Here is a 19,862-nt window from a genome sequence, read left to right on the forward strand (position 1 = left end):
GTGAGACATTATATCTGATTCAAAACTAAAAGCTGTGTCATATTGGATAATAAAAATGAACTTTCATTGTACTTGTGTGTGTGTGTGTCTCTGTGAGTGAGAATCTTACTTGTGTATCTGTTTTTCAAAAAATTGCCAACCAACCCAAAATGCACAGCATGGCCACTTGGCGAAAGGACAAACATGGTGGGATACCATGTGTCCTCTTCACAGGCTCAAACAGTTGCATGCATGCAAATAACCGGCACACACAAAGGCAAACCGAGGAGTTTATGAACACAAATTCTAGTATTTCTAGTTTTGTAAAACAAAAATAGCTGATGAAATTGTTCCTATGATCATGTCATTATCAAACTGCATATAATAAAACTAGCTAAAACCCTAATAAAGTAGAAATGCTCTAAAACTGACATTTAAAACCTACAAATTCTGTCTTTTTTATCTTAATTTAGCAATCATATGTCTATTAAATGTGAATGCATTGTCTTTTTTTCAAGTTGACTTTTTTAAATTCTCTTTAATCTTTAATATTCTTCCCCATATACTTTGCAACCATCTTCCTTTACCATTATTCTTTGCATACATTCAATGTGGGAATAAAAACCAAGAGGGGGGAAAAAGTGAGCATACACAAAGAAATGTGAAGACTTTTGATTGGGGACTGTGGTATGCTAAATAAAGAACAATATTCAGAGATGAACTTGCCCCTCAAAAATCTACATGTATCCACAAAATGTGGTCAACGTGAGAATTGCAGAAAGTAAGTATATAAAGTCGCCTTTTTATTTGTGTCATCACTAATTGTATACAAAACACAGGGGAGAGTTCATTGTGCCCAGCCTGTAAAACCTTGGATTTTTGCTTGCATTTCCTAACACTGCTGCATGACTTCACTATTGTTAACCAGAATGGATCCACCTGCACTGCTGGTGGGTTTTGCACATACACAACTACACAGACTCATACCCAGCTGTATACACACATGCACACACACGCACATATACACGCGCACACGCATGCACCCTCTTCGTGACACCATCAGAGCTGTCTGCAACCAGAGCGGGTGGCTGCTCTGCTCCAGCCTAATGGAGGGCCTGACCTCCACTATGTAGACTTATTTCCTCCCTCCCCAAATTTTCAGGCAACTAGATGAAAAAAAGGAAGAGAAAAGATAGGATGAGATGTCCTCCTTTTCCCCTGAAAGGGTTTAAATCATTTAATCTTGCGGTGCAATTTAAGGTCCTGGGAACACTTACTTTACAATAAGTAGGCAGCCTAAAGAAGAGAGAGACATCTGCTGGGTGAACACTTATTAACATCTAGTTAGGATTTCAAGTTAAAAAAAGGAAATTTGTCTTTTACTCATTACCACCTACATTTTGTGCTGTACATTGATGTAACAAACCACACAAACCATGATATTAAGATAATAAAATTGCAAGTTGATAGTGAATAATCAATGTATTTACATCCTCTCACCTTTTCCATGTATTTTGTCACATTACAACCTAAAAACTAAGGTATATTTTAATAAGGATAAATTAACACACAGTGTTTAATGCATTTTTATTCACAACCCTGTACTTTGAAACTCTGAAAGAAAAAACGGTGTTATCAATTCTCAGTGCACATCTAATTAGTAAATACAATGTGGAATTTAGTAATTTAGTCCTAGCGCAGCTATTCATAAAGCCCTTAAGAAGTTTGTTAGAGAATATTAAGGTGCTTTTCCACTGGCAAGTTGCTCTCTAACAGATTAATGTGCGGTTTGGTTCAACCCCAGTGGTGAGCATCTCCATTAAGGATCTGTTTCTCACTATTGTGGCCGGGCTGTTAGTGTGGTCAACTCTCTGCTGATGCTTGCAGAGACACTCAGCAATGGAAAAACTCCAGGTTGTGGTTTTGATAGACTCAAATAAACCTAAATATAAAATTTCTTCTTATAAAGACTAACATCAGCTGATTATTTCACAATGCATATACATATAATTACATTATGGCACTTATATATATATATATATATATATATATATATACTGTATATAAAGAGAGAGAGAGAGACAGAAGGAAAGGGATGGAGACAGATTTGGTGCTTAATCAGGTATAAAAACACATCTCTGACATCTCCGTCAGGGGTGTCTGGCTGAAGGAAAGTCTGTTTAGAATGTGTGAAAAGCCTTGTCAGATCCAAAATACAGAGTGTCAAAAGAGGACCACCAAAGGGGAAATCTCATCTCGACAGCCCAGTGTGTCACAAAGCAATCACTTTGACTCACCTTCTGTGTCTTACTCACTCTCACACGGTGGAACGTTTTCTACACAGATAAGACATTTCAAGTCTGGAACAAATAGGGGGTGATGTAGGTACATTCAGATTGGCAGCATGGAGCACAGCCTCAGTCATCACCTGAATTATCCCAGTGCAATTAGCAATCATGTCCCTGATAGTTCACTAATTTGTGATTATGCTGTATTTATCTATTTGTTTGAGGAAGCTCTAAACTAAACATCAGGTTTGATTGATATTCATGAGGTAACGTGGGCCGTGTAAGTGGTATTTACATGACACTAAGCTGCCTGGTGGATAAGGTTTGTCAAAGCCATGGCATTCAGATTCAGCTCCATGAGCTGTGAAACCTCAGAAAGGAAAAACAACATTGAAGACCTACGATTCTGAATGCAACATAACTTTTAAATAACAATTGTTTCTTGTCCCAATAGAAAATGTTTAACGTGACAAAACTTTTCTAAGCTGGCACTGCAAATATTGATCCAGGAACCTAGGACACAGCGAGTTTTTGAGAAGCAAAGAATTCAACAGTAACACAAGAAATGTACTGTACACACACATTAATAAATCTATATTGATTACTATCTTCTATGTGGAAAACTGAAGATAGTGATAACTAAGACTTAGAGTTAACTAAGTCTCAAAACAGTTCTAGAATGATAAAGTCTGGCAAAAAAAAGAACCCATGCATGACTGGGATTTTTATGGATCTGCTTTAGAAAGACAAGTCCAAAAACCAAACTGCTGAAGTCTCCAGTATCTGAGTTTTATTATGTTCGAGGCCTTGGGAAAAGCCTACAGGTCAATACTAAAGCAGCGTAGTAACTGAAGGGTAGTGCTGGTGACTTAATAAAGCAGACGTATTGTGTGTGAGGAGACAGGTCGATGCGACTCCCTCCAGACCCAATGCATTTTCACAGTGGGACAGGGTTACTGCACTGTGCAGAGTGGGCCTGGTGCAGAGGTCAGCCTTTTCACTTCATCAGCAGCAGAAACCAAAGAACAGTGGGAGAGGTGGAGGGAGCGAAGGGACTGGACATATTATCAACCCAGGGGAACAGCTTGCAGATATCCAGGAGCTTAGATTCTACAGCATCACATGTAACATATACAACATATGAAGAGCACAAGTGAAGGAAATTCAACTGGAAAAAAAATAAAACACTCATGCAAATGTACAGCTTACCTTCTCATAGTAGCGCAGCTCATAGTCAAGGATGATGCCGTTGGGTTGCTCTGGTTGAGGCCATGATAGTGTGAAGCTGTTCATGGTGGAGCTGATCTGATGCATGATGGGAACAATTGATGGGGCTGCAAAAATGAGATAGTAAAAAAAAGTAAGTACAGTTATTTTATTCCTCTTACTAGTTCCTTTCTAACCATTGTTCCTTTCTTTTTTTTCTTGCAAACCCGCTGTCACACCAGGAATCACTACCTCATCATCAGTGGACTGCCTTAGAAACCCTAAAGTTTTTACTTCCTTTATATTTGTAAAGCCCTGAGCCAGAAGATAAATGAATGTGATGCTAAGTTGAGTTTTTTCAGTGTCATGTTTATTTCCAATTTGTGTTACACTTTGTGCAACCCTGGACTCAAAGGGATAGATAAAACCTAACCAGTAGTGTTAAATGGTCTGTTTTTCTTTAGCACTTTAGCTAGTACAGAGGACACCATAGCTCTTTACATTACATTCGGTCATTCACTCATTCATGCACACATTCACATTGATGGTGGTAAGCTACATTGTAGCCACAGCTAGTCTGGGGCAGTCTGATGGAGGCGAGGTTGCCATGTACCAGCACCACTGGGCCCTCTAGCCACCACCAGCAGGCAAGGCAAGATAAATGTCTTCCCCAAGGACAAATCAGCACACCACTAGTTAAAGATGAACTCCTAGCATTGTCGTCCCTTCACAATGATTGTGAAGTTAAAAAAAATTATATATGATTTTCAAACTTTTTTTTTCCTGTATCATGACCATGTTCATTTTTACAAAGCTCCTGTTAAACAATTTCTATGTTGTCACATATCTGCATAAATCTTTTACAGTAGTGTAACATGAAAATGCAAAAACCTTTTAATAAGACGTAAAATCCAGTCTGAAGTATGTCTGACAATGGGCACACCTAAGGATTTAAATGTTTTTTACATGCAGGGAATCTACATAGTGTATTTTGGGTGTTAGATTTATTATTATCAAGCAATTCCTGTAAGATTGGTACTTGTAGTACTCAGTTGCAATATGTGTGGTATAGGTGGCAATAATGTCAAGTTACTATGCTAATACACACAATTTCTTGACAGATCAAAAAAAAAGAAAACCTGGCATGGCGGCAAGCAGGATAAAAAAACAGTACCGTAATAATAATCTTTTACAAGCTGGTATGCCAATTACTTAATAAAACCTCTTGCAGATTTTAAATATATTTCATAAAATTATTCAACATTTGCAAGAATATATAATCCTGCTATAACTAGAGGAAAATATTGTTGGTAAATCATTGATCAATAATTTAAAATGGCTTGATAAAAGGTTATTCCGGCAATGTTCCAGTATTGTAGGAGCAAATACTATGAATCTCTTGGCCATAATATATATGGTAGATTTGACTCGTCTTTGAAAGTTTGCATTTGGTTTGAGTTTTAGCTACAAATATAAGGACTCTGCCTGAGTTGTAACCGGAGTACCATAACATTACCACTGAGGACTGATTTAAAATTTAATCTGCTGTTGGGTAGAGTAGGTCTGAATATAGGAGTTGTAATGTAATATATCCAAAGTATAAATCATGTTAATGTTTCCTATTCAGTGACTGAGTGTGCAGCCTTGCAAAGCCGTCTGTAGTGGCATGTTGCATTTCAGGAGGTCGAGTGTCACCCTAGCTCTGCCTTATTTAAATAAAGTTGAGGTGCAGGTTGCTTTATGCAAAAGAGGGTCAAGCACACTACAGCCTCTGGAGGCCAAGGGAAAACTTTAAAAAGAAACATTTGGCAATCTATGAACTATGGCTGTAATCTTGGATATTGTGAAATATGAAATCATACATGCAGTAAACCAACAATTACAGTTTATAAACAATTAATTGTCACATCCCCAAAAACTGTTGATTCATCATGAACTCATTTGTGTAATGTGAAATGTTACTTGTTAAATTCTTGCATTTGTTAAAGATATCAGTAAAGTGTAAACATTTTGTGACGCCAATGAGAATTTTCCACCCTTCAGCTGCCATACGCCTGACTGCACACATGTGGTCAGTCAATTAATCTAGATACAAGGCACCTTGATAATTTTTGTCCTCTGCAATGTCATTCTATCCTATCACACAAATCATTCAGTACACTTCATTTATGACATATCTCTGTGTTGTCTATTTAATTTGAGTAATAAGGGAATGGGAATAACCAGTTCTAATCTTCACAATTATCTGTTTACACAGTTGTTTAAATGTGCGGGTTTTTTTTGTTGTTTTTTTTTTTTAAGATTAAATGATAAAAATATTCTAAATAGGAACTTTGTTCGCTTTCATGCACATATTAACTGATTTAATGGAACAGATAAATGAATTCAAGCGTGAACATGCCACAACCAACCTCTTTAATGTGCTAAGATCCACTAAGACCTCAAGTTCAATAATGACTTAAAGTTGCAGTATTTAATATAAAAATACATGCTTTTTTATATTTTTAAAAACTGTCACTCTGTCATCATGGAATGGTATGAGATGGATAAAAAAAAACATATTTTAGACAAATTATATACTGCAGCATATGACCATTTCTGATAAGAATTCCAGTCAATTTCTGTTCTCATAACATTTTGTGTATTTGACTCTTAACAACAAAGGCTGGCTTTAACCCCACCTGCTGGTTAGCATTCCACTGAAAATCTCTTATTAGCAGTCATCAAAGAGACCTTTCATGATAACCCTCCTTCCTTTGTTTTCTGTAATTATTCCTAGCTCTATGTCTTCCCTCTGCACAAGACTAAAAGAAAAGATCTCAATCCTCTTGTCATTTAGAATTGTTTGTAAATCACCTTTTGTAGGGAGTTGGACATTATTCTATGACTTTCATTGGGATCAGTAAGTTTGAGTTTCATGCTATTCTCCTGCATGGGAAAATGCAGATGAGAAGGAGTGAAAGGGTCTGTTTTTGTGGATTATGCCCCGGCTGCCCTTGTTGGCTCTCACCTCTCGCCCCTCCCTCATTTCTCCACACAGCGACGAGAGAGCTGAGCTTTACCTCGGTGCACTCCAGCCTCTCTACTTCTCAGGCTAGTTCACGCTCCACTGACCAGGGTGAGGGCTGCCTGGGCCGCATTATCAATTACCGGCCACAGGCACACTGTTCCTGACAGACCCTGGGGATGGGTGCTCCACTCAGAAATTCCTGCAGTGGGGAAAAGATGCCGTGCAGGGACGCTCTGTTTCTCTGGCTGCAATTCAGTTCATGCTTTCAGGTACATAAACAAAGTCTTATTCATTAAGTGTTTCTTTTTTATACATGTCTGGATTGAGCCTTGGTTAAATAAAACAAACTATAAGATGATGTTCACTAATTCACCTATTGCTCCATACTTGTAGAGCTTTAACAGCTAGTCAAAACTTTGTAGGGTTTATGTGCAATTGCAGTCCTTTTAACAAGACCATGTCAAATAGACGTGTAGTTGCTAATTGGCAACAAAGAAAAAGACATTTCTCTTTGTTAAAGAGGCAGTATTATGTATTTCACGGTCACATAGTGCCATTTTGTAGCACAATTACAATTCACAATTCTGTTTATGCATATTTTATTAATATATAAAACATAACAAATAAAATTTGACTTCCCTGGCAGCAGAAAGTTATATCACAGTTTCTGTCCACTTTGTTGATACAGAGTGGTAAGTAAAGTCTGCAGTGCTCCTCAGACTCTGAACATCTCTGTTCATGTGGGATTAAGTGTTTCACATATTTTAGTTGTTTCATCTTTTATATTTCTATTCAGCAACTTATAGGTTATGTCATGTTATAATTTATCACCCTCATACAACCACAACACATTGTCTCTGACAGGCAGGGGAAAGTGCCAATGTCTTTCCCCTTCCATATTTTTGTTTAAATATGTCTGAGATTAAGAATGTCAGAGAACTTCGATTTTCTGTTTATTCAGCAAGTACTTAATACAGTTTACACAAAAATTGTTTAAATATAATGAACTTGTTATAGAAAGATGGTCAGCCCTGTTCACCATAACCAATCAATTAATCGTTAGTAGATGAATGAGATCAATCAACTTTAGAATAACTGATTAATTGATCATTTGCACCCCTATTTCAAACACAAGATAACTCTGGCTTCTTGGCAGCATAGTGCCAATGTCTTTCCCCTTCCATATTTTTGTTTATAGATTTCCTAAATTTAGACAAGAACTGTTATAATATTTTTGAACTGCAACCCTGAACAAAACTGAAAGGATGAATTGTAAATATTTTAATATAGCCCTTTTAATAAACATGGATATCTTGTTAATGTCTCTTACATGAACAGAGCTTGTGATTCTGAGATGAGTTGAACAAAAAAAAAGACCATTCACACGTTTTATTATGTGCCCTCGTAACCTACGTGTGACGAGCCTGTCAGAGACAATGTGTTGTGGTTGTATGAGGGTGAGATCCAGCTCAATGAAGCTCTGCTGTCCTTTCCAAGTGCGTTCCCATTGTCACCCTGGGACAATGATGCTGACAGTGATTGGTGACTATGTCCCAAGCTTCTCTCTCCACCCTCCATCCCGCCAATCCCTTGCTCCTTGTGCTCCACTTTTATCAGGCCCCACTTGCAGCCCCTGGCTTTTAATGCAGAGCTTGGCTCACCATTAATCAAAGTCAAAGCCTTCAAGCGTCTGACTTAGACAGAAAGAGGGAAGAAGAAGAGGATGGAGAAAGATGGATAAAAAAAGATGGTGAAAGAATGAAAAAAATGCTTATTTACCTTTGAAGGTTTAATCAACTGTGTAATACAGATGACAACTTTATGCGTATCCGACAAACTAAACTTCTCTTCTCATTATGGAAGCCTTTCTGTGCAGCTGCTATAATTTTAATTTAACACCAAGGTTCCAGCATATTGGACTTCTTGTTGTGCATCAAGGATTTAGAGTTATATTCCTTTTAAACTGGAAGAAAATTTAACCTGCGATAGTCAACCGTAATGCACAAAAGTGATGCTCTTGCTTTCGGTTGCTTGCAAGTACAGAAACTATAAATTTATGCAACCATTTGTCAACATCAACTGCAAATTTAACATTTACTCAAATCTGTTCATGAATGTGTTCCCAGATATGGACACGTTTATGCACATTTAAAAAGCCAAACTACAGAAAAACAGTTTTTTTTTTAAAAAAAGACAAATTTTCCATGATTTCAATAAAAGGATAAGCTTTTCTCCAGTTGGCATAAAGCTGTTAACACCAGCTGAGTGGGGCTTATCTGACTAGCAAATAGGGAAATTTACCTTATGGGTGACATCTTCGAATGAAAGTTTTTAAACCAACAGCGATACTACGACAGAAAATGTGTCTTGCATTGGTTGTACTCCAAACTAGGCTGAATATCTTCCACTACTTCTTTTTTTCTTTTTTGTCATTGAGCCACTTCCAAAATGACAGTGTATATATAAGGCTTTGCAAAAGTAGTGTTACCCTAACTTTTATGGAATAGAATACCACAAAGAAGTACATAGTTCTCAAATGGTCCTCAGTTCCATTTAAAAGCAAAAATCTTTTAAGACAAATTGCATGCATTTGTTTTCAGCCCCCATTTACTCTGACAACCCCAGATAAATTCAGTGCACCTAGATTCCCTGAGTAGTTTAATCTTTATAGAAGTTTGCATTTAATTACAGTGATTGAAGATAACCATAAAGAACAAGAAAACATAGGTCAGCTATAACATTATAGAGAAGTTTGAAGCAGGATTAAGTTATAAAATAATGTCCCAACATCTAACATACAACATTTCTTGTCACTCTTTTGGGGGAGTTGCACTTGCCAACATGTATATTGCCCAATATTCTGTCCATTAAATGTACCATTCATTTTCCAAAAGTTGGTGGTGGCAGCACTATGCTTATAGGATGGGGTTTTTTTTTCAGCAACAACAGAGAAGCAGGTCAGAGTTGATGGAAGGACAAATAGTGGTAGATACTTGGAAATCTTGCAGACAGCCTGTTAGCAGCTGCAAAAGTTCTGCTGATAGGACAGGGTTTCACCTTCTAGAGTGATAATGATTCTAAGCATGTCCAGTCAAAGCACCTAAAATTAGCTGAGCATCTGTGTCAAGGCTTGAAAATTAATATTTACAGATGTTCTCGATTAAATCTGAACAAAGAAATGAAAAGGCAACATTTTTGTCTCAAAATGTCCAAACTTGTAGAGACATACTCCAAAAGATTTGACACTAGTAAGTGCAGTAAGAGGCAGTAATTGCAGTTAGAGGCAGTTCTGCAAATTATTGACACAGTGGGGCTAAAAGAACACTAACCACACTTTTTAGGTTTACTTTAAAAAAATAAAATAAAAATAATAAACGTTTTTATTACTTTCCTTCAACTTCATAAATATAAACTATTGTTTGTTGGTCTATCACAAAATTCTATAAAATTTAATTAAGTTTCTAGTTGTATCCTCACCAAATGTGATACATTTCAAAGGTTGTTCAAAAAAACTTTTGCAAGGTTTCTTTCCTCCTTCCTTCCTTTTGTAGAATTCCTTGATGGAAAACTTAATTTCATTTTAGTTGGCTGCATTTTAGAAAAAAGTATCAGAATCAACTTATCTTGGAGCCAAGTCTTTTTCAGCACATCAAATAAAATAGAGACATTAGCAGCTAAAAATATAATCTTTTTTTTTTTACTTTTAGATTCTGTCACACTACCATGAACTAATAGGCAGAGTCTCATATGAGGAGAAAAGTTCAGTCATGTGCTGTGCTGCAGTCAAAGCCATAGGTTAGACGACCGCTACCTTATTAACAGAGGCTCAGAAGGCCAAGCCAGTCATGACTACATAGTAATGCCTTTCTCTCAAACATCTTAAAGAGGGATCAGTTCAGCACCAGGGACTTCTCTCAAATACTACTGGCTTGAATTATATTTCCAAATCACGTCATACAAGGAGGATTCTGAACTTTTTTACACATATAGGCATATGTGTAAAAAGAAAAGTTAAAAAAAAAAAAGTGAAAGGAGGCAATTCACCTTGTAAGCAAATTCACACTGGCTCAAATGCATAAAGATATCAACACTATGCCCAATGTCACTTATTATACAGTATGAATACATCAGAAGTGACATTTGGGTTTAGAAGCATTCAGGTTGAATGCCTGCAGCTAATCCCTCACCTTTTGGATCCAGGAACAGGATCTAACATCAGTAGAAACAAACATCAGATGAAATAAAAATGGCACACCAGGAAGCCATGACAGCTTTCATATGATGAAACTCTAGGACACACAGGGGGGTGTGGTGGGGTCTGGAATATCCCTTAAACAAATGTAAACTGGAGAGACAGAATGAATTGTGTCCTGAATATTTCCTAGGGACATGTTTGCCTAACATCTCATCTGATTCCAGAGCTCCACACGGTGCAGATGTCTCTAATTCATCTGGTTGTTTGGATTTCAGTCGAGTGTGCTGGATCTCACCATCTTGAATATGACCCACCCGATCAGACTTGTCCAAGGCTGAGGACAGCGATGTTTGTCTTTCTGCGGGAATAGCTCTCCAAACATCAGTCAAGCAAGGCAGGATTGTTTGTAGATATAATTGACATTTCTGTGGTCTAAGAAATGTTTGGCACATAATCTAGGTCAAGAAGGCTGTGCTAGTGAGATCATAGCACTATTGTGTATTAGGTACTTATGTAACTACCTCACATTTGTCTTTCTTTCTTTTACCATTTTAATGAATTCACTACAAGTAGGTAGTGTCAAGTTATGTCAAAATGCAACAATATGGCATAGAAAAGTTTATTTATTTCTCCTTGGACAACAGACAAATATGACAAAAACTAGGACAGTCATGAATAATCACCTTACAGGGCGCAGTAGAGATGCAACCCCTTTCCGGGGTTGCATCTCAGTCTCTGTGGGTTTCTGTATGTATCTCCTAGAGAGCAAAGGGCCATAAATGAACTCCTAAATCACACTATTGATCAGTTCTTTTTCTCAGACACACACCAGGATTGAGGGCAGTTAAATGGTCTCATTGGTTCATGCTATGTCCACATCAAGGCCGCCCCCTAAACTCCACTTTTCATCCTCTCACATCTGTAATAACCAGTTTGCTCCTCTGCTCTAATACTACAAGTTTATGCAGCTGAAGATGAAGTTTCTCTGCCAACCAACAGCCACACTGAAGTCGGTTTACCTTACAGAGGCAAACAAAAATGGATCATTACCTTTGTCAGAAGGCTACTATCAAAGAAGCAGTCCAATTTATCTTCTAAATATCAAAATTAATGATATTTCCAGTTGGACAAAAAAAGCAATGATTGTCTTTCTTTGAAATTCATCTTTTAACTTGAAGATCATGATACTATAAAATCTTAAAGAAAGATTGTAAAGCTGCAGTTTCTTGCTTTTGTTTGTCCTAAATACTGAAGATTTTTTTATGTTTTCCATGTTTAGATAAAACATCCAACAGTGATTTAACAGAAGGTTCACAAGGCTTATGAAACACATAAAGTTTTCAGGACTTTAACACCCATGTTTCTAAGGTGTTCATGACATTTTATTTTCATAAACTTATAACTTTCCGTATGATAATAAAATATAAGCAGTCCTTCATTCATGCAAAAAAGTTGTAGTTCATATATGTCCACCCAGAGTTTCTACTTTACACAGAACTGGTCAAAGACCTCTCTGCATGTAATGAAAAGAGGTGGAGTTTTCCTATCAGCAAATTAAGGTTGACAGCACTGATCCAAATAATAATTGCTCTGCTGTTTCTTTTTGTTAAAAAAAATGATTTTGTTCACCACAAATAAATACACTCAAATTAAAGTCTGGTTATTTTTTCCTCAAATTTTCTGAATGAAATATATATGATGTCATACAAACAGGTAGAAGATTAAAAAGATTCATAAACCAATTTTGACATAAATCTTTTTAAACATGTTTTGTTAGTCTAAAATACATGCATAAAATCTGCCTCCACAAATTATCTCCGTCTGGGACAGATTTCTGTTTGACCTAACCCAACTGGATGAAAGCAGAATATTCATCCATGCATGTCAATTAGCTTACACAAAAACTGCAGTAAAAAATATTCTGTTTTGAAGGGGGGGGTTGTTGTTTTTTTGTTTTTTTTGCTGTTTAACTTAATATTTATGCCTTAAATAGAGAACATTTCATAATCTAATACAGGTTCCATTCCTTATTGCTACAGGCCTTGTGTCCCCAAAGGAGGACAGTATTTTTCGTCAGTTGTTTTGCACATCCTAACCATGAACTCTTTGTATACCTCTGCATTATCAGTTGCCGTCTGCTAAAAACCCCAGTCGAAGTGAGGAACAGTGCAATTACCAGGTGACAAAAGGGCCACATAAAGATGGACATAGGCCTGGAAGATTACTGGAGGAAACCTCATTACTGAAACAGGTCTCAACAATAGGAATGGGCAATGCTCTTTCTACATCTATCTGTCAGGTGTGCTATTAGCCTGTCAAACAGGTACAGTCAGCACCATTAGGCCACCTTTATAGTCAGACCTATTTACCCCCTCATTTTTCCCACTTTCTGCTGTCATGGTCCATGTTTCTGGTAGAAAAAAAAATCAACCAGTTTTCTGTTCTGATTCATCTCTCCTCCCATTCCTCTCTGAAGTCCCCATCAGAAAAAGACAAGTGCAGTTGGTCATTATGTTCCTCTGAGAGTCGACGTAATCAAATGTGGTATGCCATTCTCTAGCCAAGGCAAATTTAATTCCAAAATATGCTCCAATCCAAAAAAGAAATCGGGATAACCCAATTATAATTTCTTTGGCCTCAAAGATAAATGTACAGTATGCTGACTCAAGAATTAAAGCTAAAAAGGGACTAAAATAGAATTCATTTGACATGCGGTATTCCATCACTGGATGGGGCAATATATTCACTCTCTTATGCACAGAAGATGGGAAACTAGAGTTGAAATCAGATATTTACATATGCTGCATATAAAAAAAGCATTTCTCTTTTGCCTGACATTTAGTCAGATTTCAGAGGCCTGGACTTTCATATTAAAAGTACCAAAAGCCTAATGTAGGTCCTGCAATTACGTTTTAGGGTTTTGGACAGATTTTAGCTTTGAGCAGTCTGCTTTCAGGGTGAACTTGCTTGCACACCCAGACCTGGGCATAATGTCTGTTGTTTTGAATGTCTTTTGCTTGCAGACCTTTACCCCCAAGTTGAATGACTGATTACAAATTCTTTAGAGAAATCTTTACATTCCATATAGATGTAGTGAGTGCTATGTCAAGCATATTTTACTTGTTTTACCTTATTCTTATTTCTGATACATTTACTTTCTGTAGCTGGTCATAATGCTTAAATTTAAACATTAGTTTGCAACTTTGCTTCACTTACTATCCCAGGTTTGTTTGTGTTAGAATTATGTTGCAGTTTCAACCTATTTATATGTTTAGGTTAAAGCTACTACTTCTGGACTATTGGTTGAACTTATTTATTTTGTTTCAAAGTATATTCATGGTATTTGTTTTCCTTTTTACTCACCATTGTTTGTCCCTTGTAGATCTGCAGCAGGTCAGGAGTATGGGAGGGGCCGGCCCAGTATTTCCTGCTTAAATGGCTGGATGATGTCATTGATTACCTTGCTGGGTTCTACCAATTAGAGGGTTTTCTTTTGAGTATTGATCTGCTTGTTTTTCTTTAAAGTAACTCTTTGAGTTATCTTGTATTACAGGGATTATTTGCAGACTATTTCATTATGTAGATGAGTTTGTAAATTAGATTAATAATTGTATTCTTGTTTCTGTTTAGACTTTGTTTTTTGTTTTTTTTTTCCTGTTTAATTGTGGCTTGGTCCACTCAAGTGCAGGTGTGTTGCCAATTGGCTATAAAAACAGTGAGTTCTTAGAAGCTTGGTGGGGGAGGGAAGAGGGTTTTCAGAGTCAAATGTAACAAATAAAAGTCATCAGAAGAATCTGGAACCAGTGGCTGATGCTGTTTTTGTGTTCACCTTGCTGATCCTTGACCACACTACTTTACAGAGGCTTCTTTCATGTTTATAGAAGTGTAGATGGATAGATAGATAGACTAAATACTTCTTGACATGACAGTTTTTTTTATTTAAACAAACTTTGCTCTAAATGTTAATTGGAAGACTAAGTAAGACCATAAATATTACTGAATGTACCTCTAGCACTATTTTAGAGCTAAACGTTAGAATGTTAAATTAGGACTGGACATTAGGCTTGTTTCCATCACAAGATTAGGTGAGCAAAAAGGCCACAAAGGATAGACCAAAGTAGCAGCGAGCCGATTTTGTCCAGATTAAAATTATAAAAAGCTACACATTTGGTCCGAGCATAAATTTCACAGCTGTGATGTCAAAGAGGAAAGCAATTACTTTAATCCAGAGAAGGTGGGCTTAGAAAGACTGCAAATATGTACACATCACCTAACAGTCTCCCCTCGCGCTTCACAGCCCTCATCATTTGCTGTGAAGTAGGCAGGAAGGCTGCTAAGCCATGAAATGTAACTCTGCAATGCACATAGTACCAGATTATGCCTTTTGCAGGCAAAATGATTCACAGTAGAACATGTTACCATAATAGAAAATTTGCAGTTTCACAAATGCAAAATGAAATATAGCCAGCGCAGTTGTACTGAAGCTGATCTACTGAAACATGAAAAAAAAAACTAAATAGATTAAATAAGTCATTTAACTGCATCTAGTGTAGAAGTAAATAATGTAGATTATGTTATTTTCAAAGCTGCAAAAATGATCATGACCTGGAAACACTAGGGACTCACCAGCCTGGTTGGTGGTGATGTCTATGGTGACATGTTGTGCTGGGTATGGGCTCTTGTTGCTGACACCGTTGACGGCTTGTATCTCAAAGCTATAGAGGGTGTGAGCCAACAGGTTACTTATGAAGACCCTGGTCTCTGTCAGACCCAGCTGTCGAGCAACAAAGTCCACGTTGTCATCGCAGTGTGAACAGGAGCGTCGGTCCGCTCTGCACTTCTTGCACACGATGTTGTAGACGACATCATCCCGGCCGCCTGTTTCCCTGGGAGAATGCCACTCCAGGATCACTGAGGTCTCATTCACGATGGAGATCACATTCCTTGGGCTGGATGGAACGCCTGAAAAGACAATATGTTTGTTTTTTTTAATTATTCTTTTTCTTTTAGTTTTTTTTTCTTTCCACCCCCAGATGTTTACTCACTGATCTAAAAATAGATATACACTGCCATAAATGGATGATATTATGTTATCTCTGTATACACTTCCTGAACTATAAATATGTTTTTTATACATTTAAAAAAAAGCTATCATTATGTTGTGACAGTATATTATTATTATTGTTGATATTATGTCGTTTTAAATTGTTTTTAACACTTTAAGAACTTTTTGAGTGAACCTATGTATTTGTTGCTGCTGTTACACCTGAATTTCCCCTTTGCGGGACAATAAAGACTGTTTCTATTCTATTCTATTCTATTCTATTCTATTCTATTCTATTCTATTCTAATCTATTCTATTCTATTCTATTCTACAATATATATCTAAATAGCAATGCGATGTATACCCAGCAATGTAGATTACCAAGTAAATCATCAACTCATTATCTCTGCCTTACTGTGGATGGGAGATTATTTTATCTAGTACTTTTGTTTTGGGCATTCATTGTTTTATGTATTGATTTCTGGTATTACATAAGCAATATCCTCATTGTTTGGAAATCTTAGCCTGTTTCCAACAGTCTAGTCCTTGCTTTTCTTCACATTGTTTTGCTATTTTTTTTAGTTCTTTTAGACAAAGAAACGAATGTAAGTATCATAAACTACAAGCTATAAACAATGTACAATGCTGTTGAATATTTGTTTTTTCTTAGTTCAGTGCCACTGAACTGTAGTCTCTTCCATTACTGTTTTTCTTGTTGTGCTTGGTTCAATTGTTTTACTGTTTTTACCTGCTCAGATTCCCTCTGTGTATAAATAACCAATTAATGACTGGTTACCTGATATAATGATATAAGTCGTAATGTAAATTTCTCAATGCCTCTCACTTTTATGTCTCAAAACATTGCATTTTAAGCAAAGCTGTCATTGTGCATAAAGCAAAAATATACCTCATATGTGAAGGAGCGAGAAAAAAAAATCAAATCTGTTAAATTACTAATTTACAACACTTTAATAAATACAAGTGCTAATATCAAACACTCTTGTGTGATTCCTCTCAATCTGAAGCACAATTGAAATGGTAATTTATTCTATTCACATGCAGAGATTCTACAGTGAATGTTCATGTCTATCAAATATTGGTTATTTACAAAAATGCAGTGTTGCATGAAGTATTCTTATCCAAGTGGCTCTGCAAATTCAGGGTTTCATTCATTCTCTTATGGCCCACAGCTGGAGCAGAAACTCAAAAACTATATTCAGGGAGAAATCAAGAAATAATACAACTATTGTTTAGGTTGAGTGGTGGCTTAATATCAGGGCGGATAAAAGAGGTCTTATTCAGCCTCCTGCAATTGCAGTGTGATTCAAAAAGAGGTGAAATCTGCTGAAATGGCAGGGAAGAAATTTGCTTAGCTGAGATTCATGGTCCCTGAGGCAGCACAGCAGTAGCTCTTTACTCTCAAATACCACACAAAACAAATTTAATAATGTGCCTGTTCAGTACTGCTCAGGACATGAATGAAAAACTCAAGTGAGTTTATCACGAGTTTATCTTGAATAATTCAAGCTTTTCCAACAGAAAAAGACTAACCTGATATTAGTTTAATTTACATTGACTTTAAACAATCTGTCAATTTGAATGTCTCATCTTTCAAACAAACCATAATTTATTCAGCTGTAACTTTATGTACATTTAGGTGTAATACAAGTCATGATTCTAATCAGCCTTAGAGAACAGAGTCTTTGCATGTTTGCTTACAGTTTAAAATATCTGTGTGCATGTACCGTTCTAGCTGGCAGATAGCATAAAGAAGAAACATGACACAGACAATACATGTAAACAGATTTCCTTTTCAAAGATATTGTTACATTTTAGGCTAATAAAACATCCATATTCAGGTATGATCTGCCAACTGGGACATTCACCTACATTGAGGGATAATTTCAATATAAAATAAAATGCAAAAAATACTATATAGAAATAAGAAATAAAATATTTCTTTATTGTTTTTTATAATAAGATCTAAAAGAAAAATCATATCTTAACCCTCCCGCAGTCTTAAGAGAAGTCATTTAGGCTCCACAAGTTTTTACGCTGTGAGCTTCCCGACAAGGTTGCACTGTCAGTAAGTGCACTTTTATGACGGCTTTTTGTGTGGTTTTGGAAACTGACTGTTTGACGGGTTAATCTCCCAGCAATGTTCCTGAACGTTGTGCTAAGTCCATGGGATGTTGTGATATCATTTTTAGTCAACTTTAGCACGTACCCATGCACACAACCACTTTAGAGTGACTTTTCAGTGGAGTTGACTATCAACTTCATTTCACCAGTGTAGTTCACTGGAAATAAATAGGTCATTTAACATAGATATAATAAGTATTTGCTGCACAGTCAAACATTGTAAACACAGAGCTTGGGCAAAGAAAGAAAAAGTAATGGTGAGAAAAACTGTTCAGGTATGGGTGCAAATTCAGCAAAGTAAGGGGCATGACCTATATAGTGTGATTATTATGGTCTGGCTGAGAGGGACAGGTAGCGCTCAAGCCGCAGGTCAAATGGAACATAATCAGGTACTTGGATGCTACAAGATGCATTGTTTGTGGAGTGAAAATATGGCACAATGGGGTGTTGGAGTGACACGAAGTACTTTACCAACTCCCCTGGGAGTCGTTCAGTCTATGCCCAGTGAGTGTCCTTTGTATCATCCATCACACACTTTAGAAACCCCAAAACTTGCAGTGTTAGTGAAAAAACATTTCCCCTAATGTCCAAACTATATTCCTCAACTACTTCCATGTTCTGTTGTCAGGACTTTCTGTTTCAGTATCTATCAAATATTACAGACCACTAAATATTTCATATTTACTGTCTCAAGTGGGTCAAGATACCCTATATCTTTATTTATAAGCACACAGATGCAGCAATACATTCCTGATACTCCTTGTGTTTGACTTTTTTTTTTCTTCTGTAAGTCTTTTTCAGATGTTGTCACAAGATTTATTGGAGATCACTTTGCATTCTTAAGGGTGTCAATTTTGGTCAAATATTGCCCAAGTCTTTACAGACGACACATGGGATCCTCTGTGTCAGTGCAGGTGAATGTTTTTAGGGTCTACTGCTTTGTTTCTTTACCCTACCCTCTCAGGATATTTTAATAAAGGTTAGATGACATCTGACACCTGACCTTGCTTGTGCAAATCAACAATCATACTAAGCTAGAAAATATTTTTGGCCTAGTCATCAGACAGTGATGACAGTGTTAAAATAATCACTGAAAGTTATATGAAAGCCAGTTTTATGCAAATATATCATTGATTTAAGATTTAGAACGCTGATGAATCGATGAACAACCTGTTGAAGTTTGAATACAGTCTTCAGTCATTTGTCTTTTCTTTTTTTGTCTCTCGACCTTTGTGTATTTTGAAACTCTTATTACAATCCACCAACACAAAATGTAACCCAATTTCATTCTCAGTCTTAAGATTTTGTTCTGGAATGTACCACAAACAATCACATGTGACAGTAGTTCCTACTTTTCAAAATTTGTTTCTTTGTATTTTGATTTTGGCTTTCAAAACTCAGTTTAGCTTTTAGTTGTCAGATATGGTCTTGTTTGTGGTTGTATTGCTTTAACTGAAGAATTTCTGACATATATTACCATGTATTAATGGTACACTCACGGAAAGTGCAAAGTGATTTAAACAACAGCTATGACAATGTAACAAATTATGAGGAACTCCATGAAGAGATATGACATGGAGTCATATCACGGTGCGTCATGGTGGCATAGCATGATACTGACTACACATTTTGATTTAAAAGTGTAAAATAAGTCTTTTCCAAGAAAACAGGAAAAACATGATATATGATATGTAAAGTATTTATGGGCTTCATTTGTATTTAGGCTAATGGTAATGCTACCCTTAGCTGAAAATAACACAAGATCATTATTTTAACATTATTTTGAGCTGCTTATGTTTTCTAGAAAATCTTACAAATGCTTATGCTTGTTAAAAATTACACAAAGGTTGTGCTTTATGACAAGCAATTCTTCAGTCAACAGTCAAATACATCACATCAGTCCAGCGTGAATGTGTTTACACCAGCTGATATTGTGTTTTAATTCTGCAGTTCATGTAATAAGTAATAACATTTGAGCGTCACATGTAGCAACCAAGA

The 19,862-nt window shown here is 36.5% G+C and overlaps 1 protein-coding gene across 2 annotated transcripts in view; it reads right to left on the minus strand.

Annotated features, from left to right (window-relative positions):
* ephb1 (EPH receptor B1) overlaps positions 1-19,862 on the minus strand; it is a 178,940-nt gene that overhangs the window by 46,676 nt on the left and 112,402 nt on the right. For both annotated transcript variants that reach the window (XM_032565870.1, XM_032565869.1), the window contains exons 5-6: positions 15,305-15,640; positions 3,477-3,601 (exon numbers count right to left, since the gene is read on the minus strand). In XM_032565870.1, the coding sequence (XP_032421761.1) occupies positions 3,477-3,601; positions 15,305-15,640 (461 nt within the window). The remainder of the gene's footprint in view (positions 1-3,476; positions 3,602-15,304; positions 15,641-19,862) is intronic.

This window comes from Xiphophorus hellerii, chromosome 6 (assembly GCF_003331165.1).
Source record: "Xiphophorus hellerii strain 12219 chromosome 6, Xiphophorus_hellerii-4.1, whole genome shotgun sequence".
Taxonomy (NCBI): domain Eukaryota; kingdom Metazoa; phylum Chordata; class Actinopteri; order Cyprinodontiformes; family Poeciliidae; genus Xiphophorus; species Xiphophorus hellerii.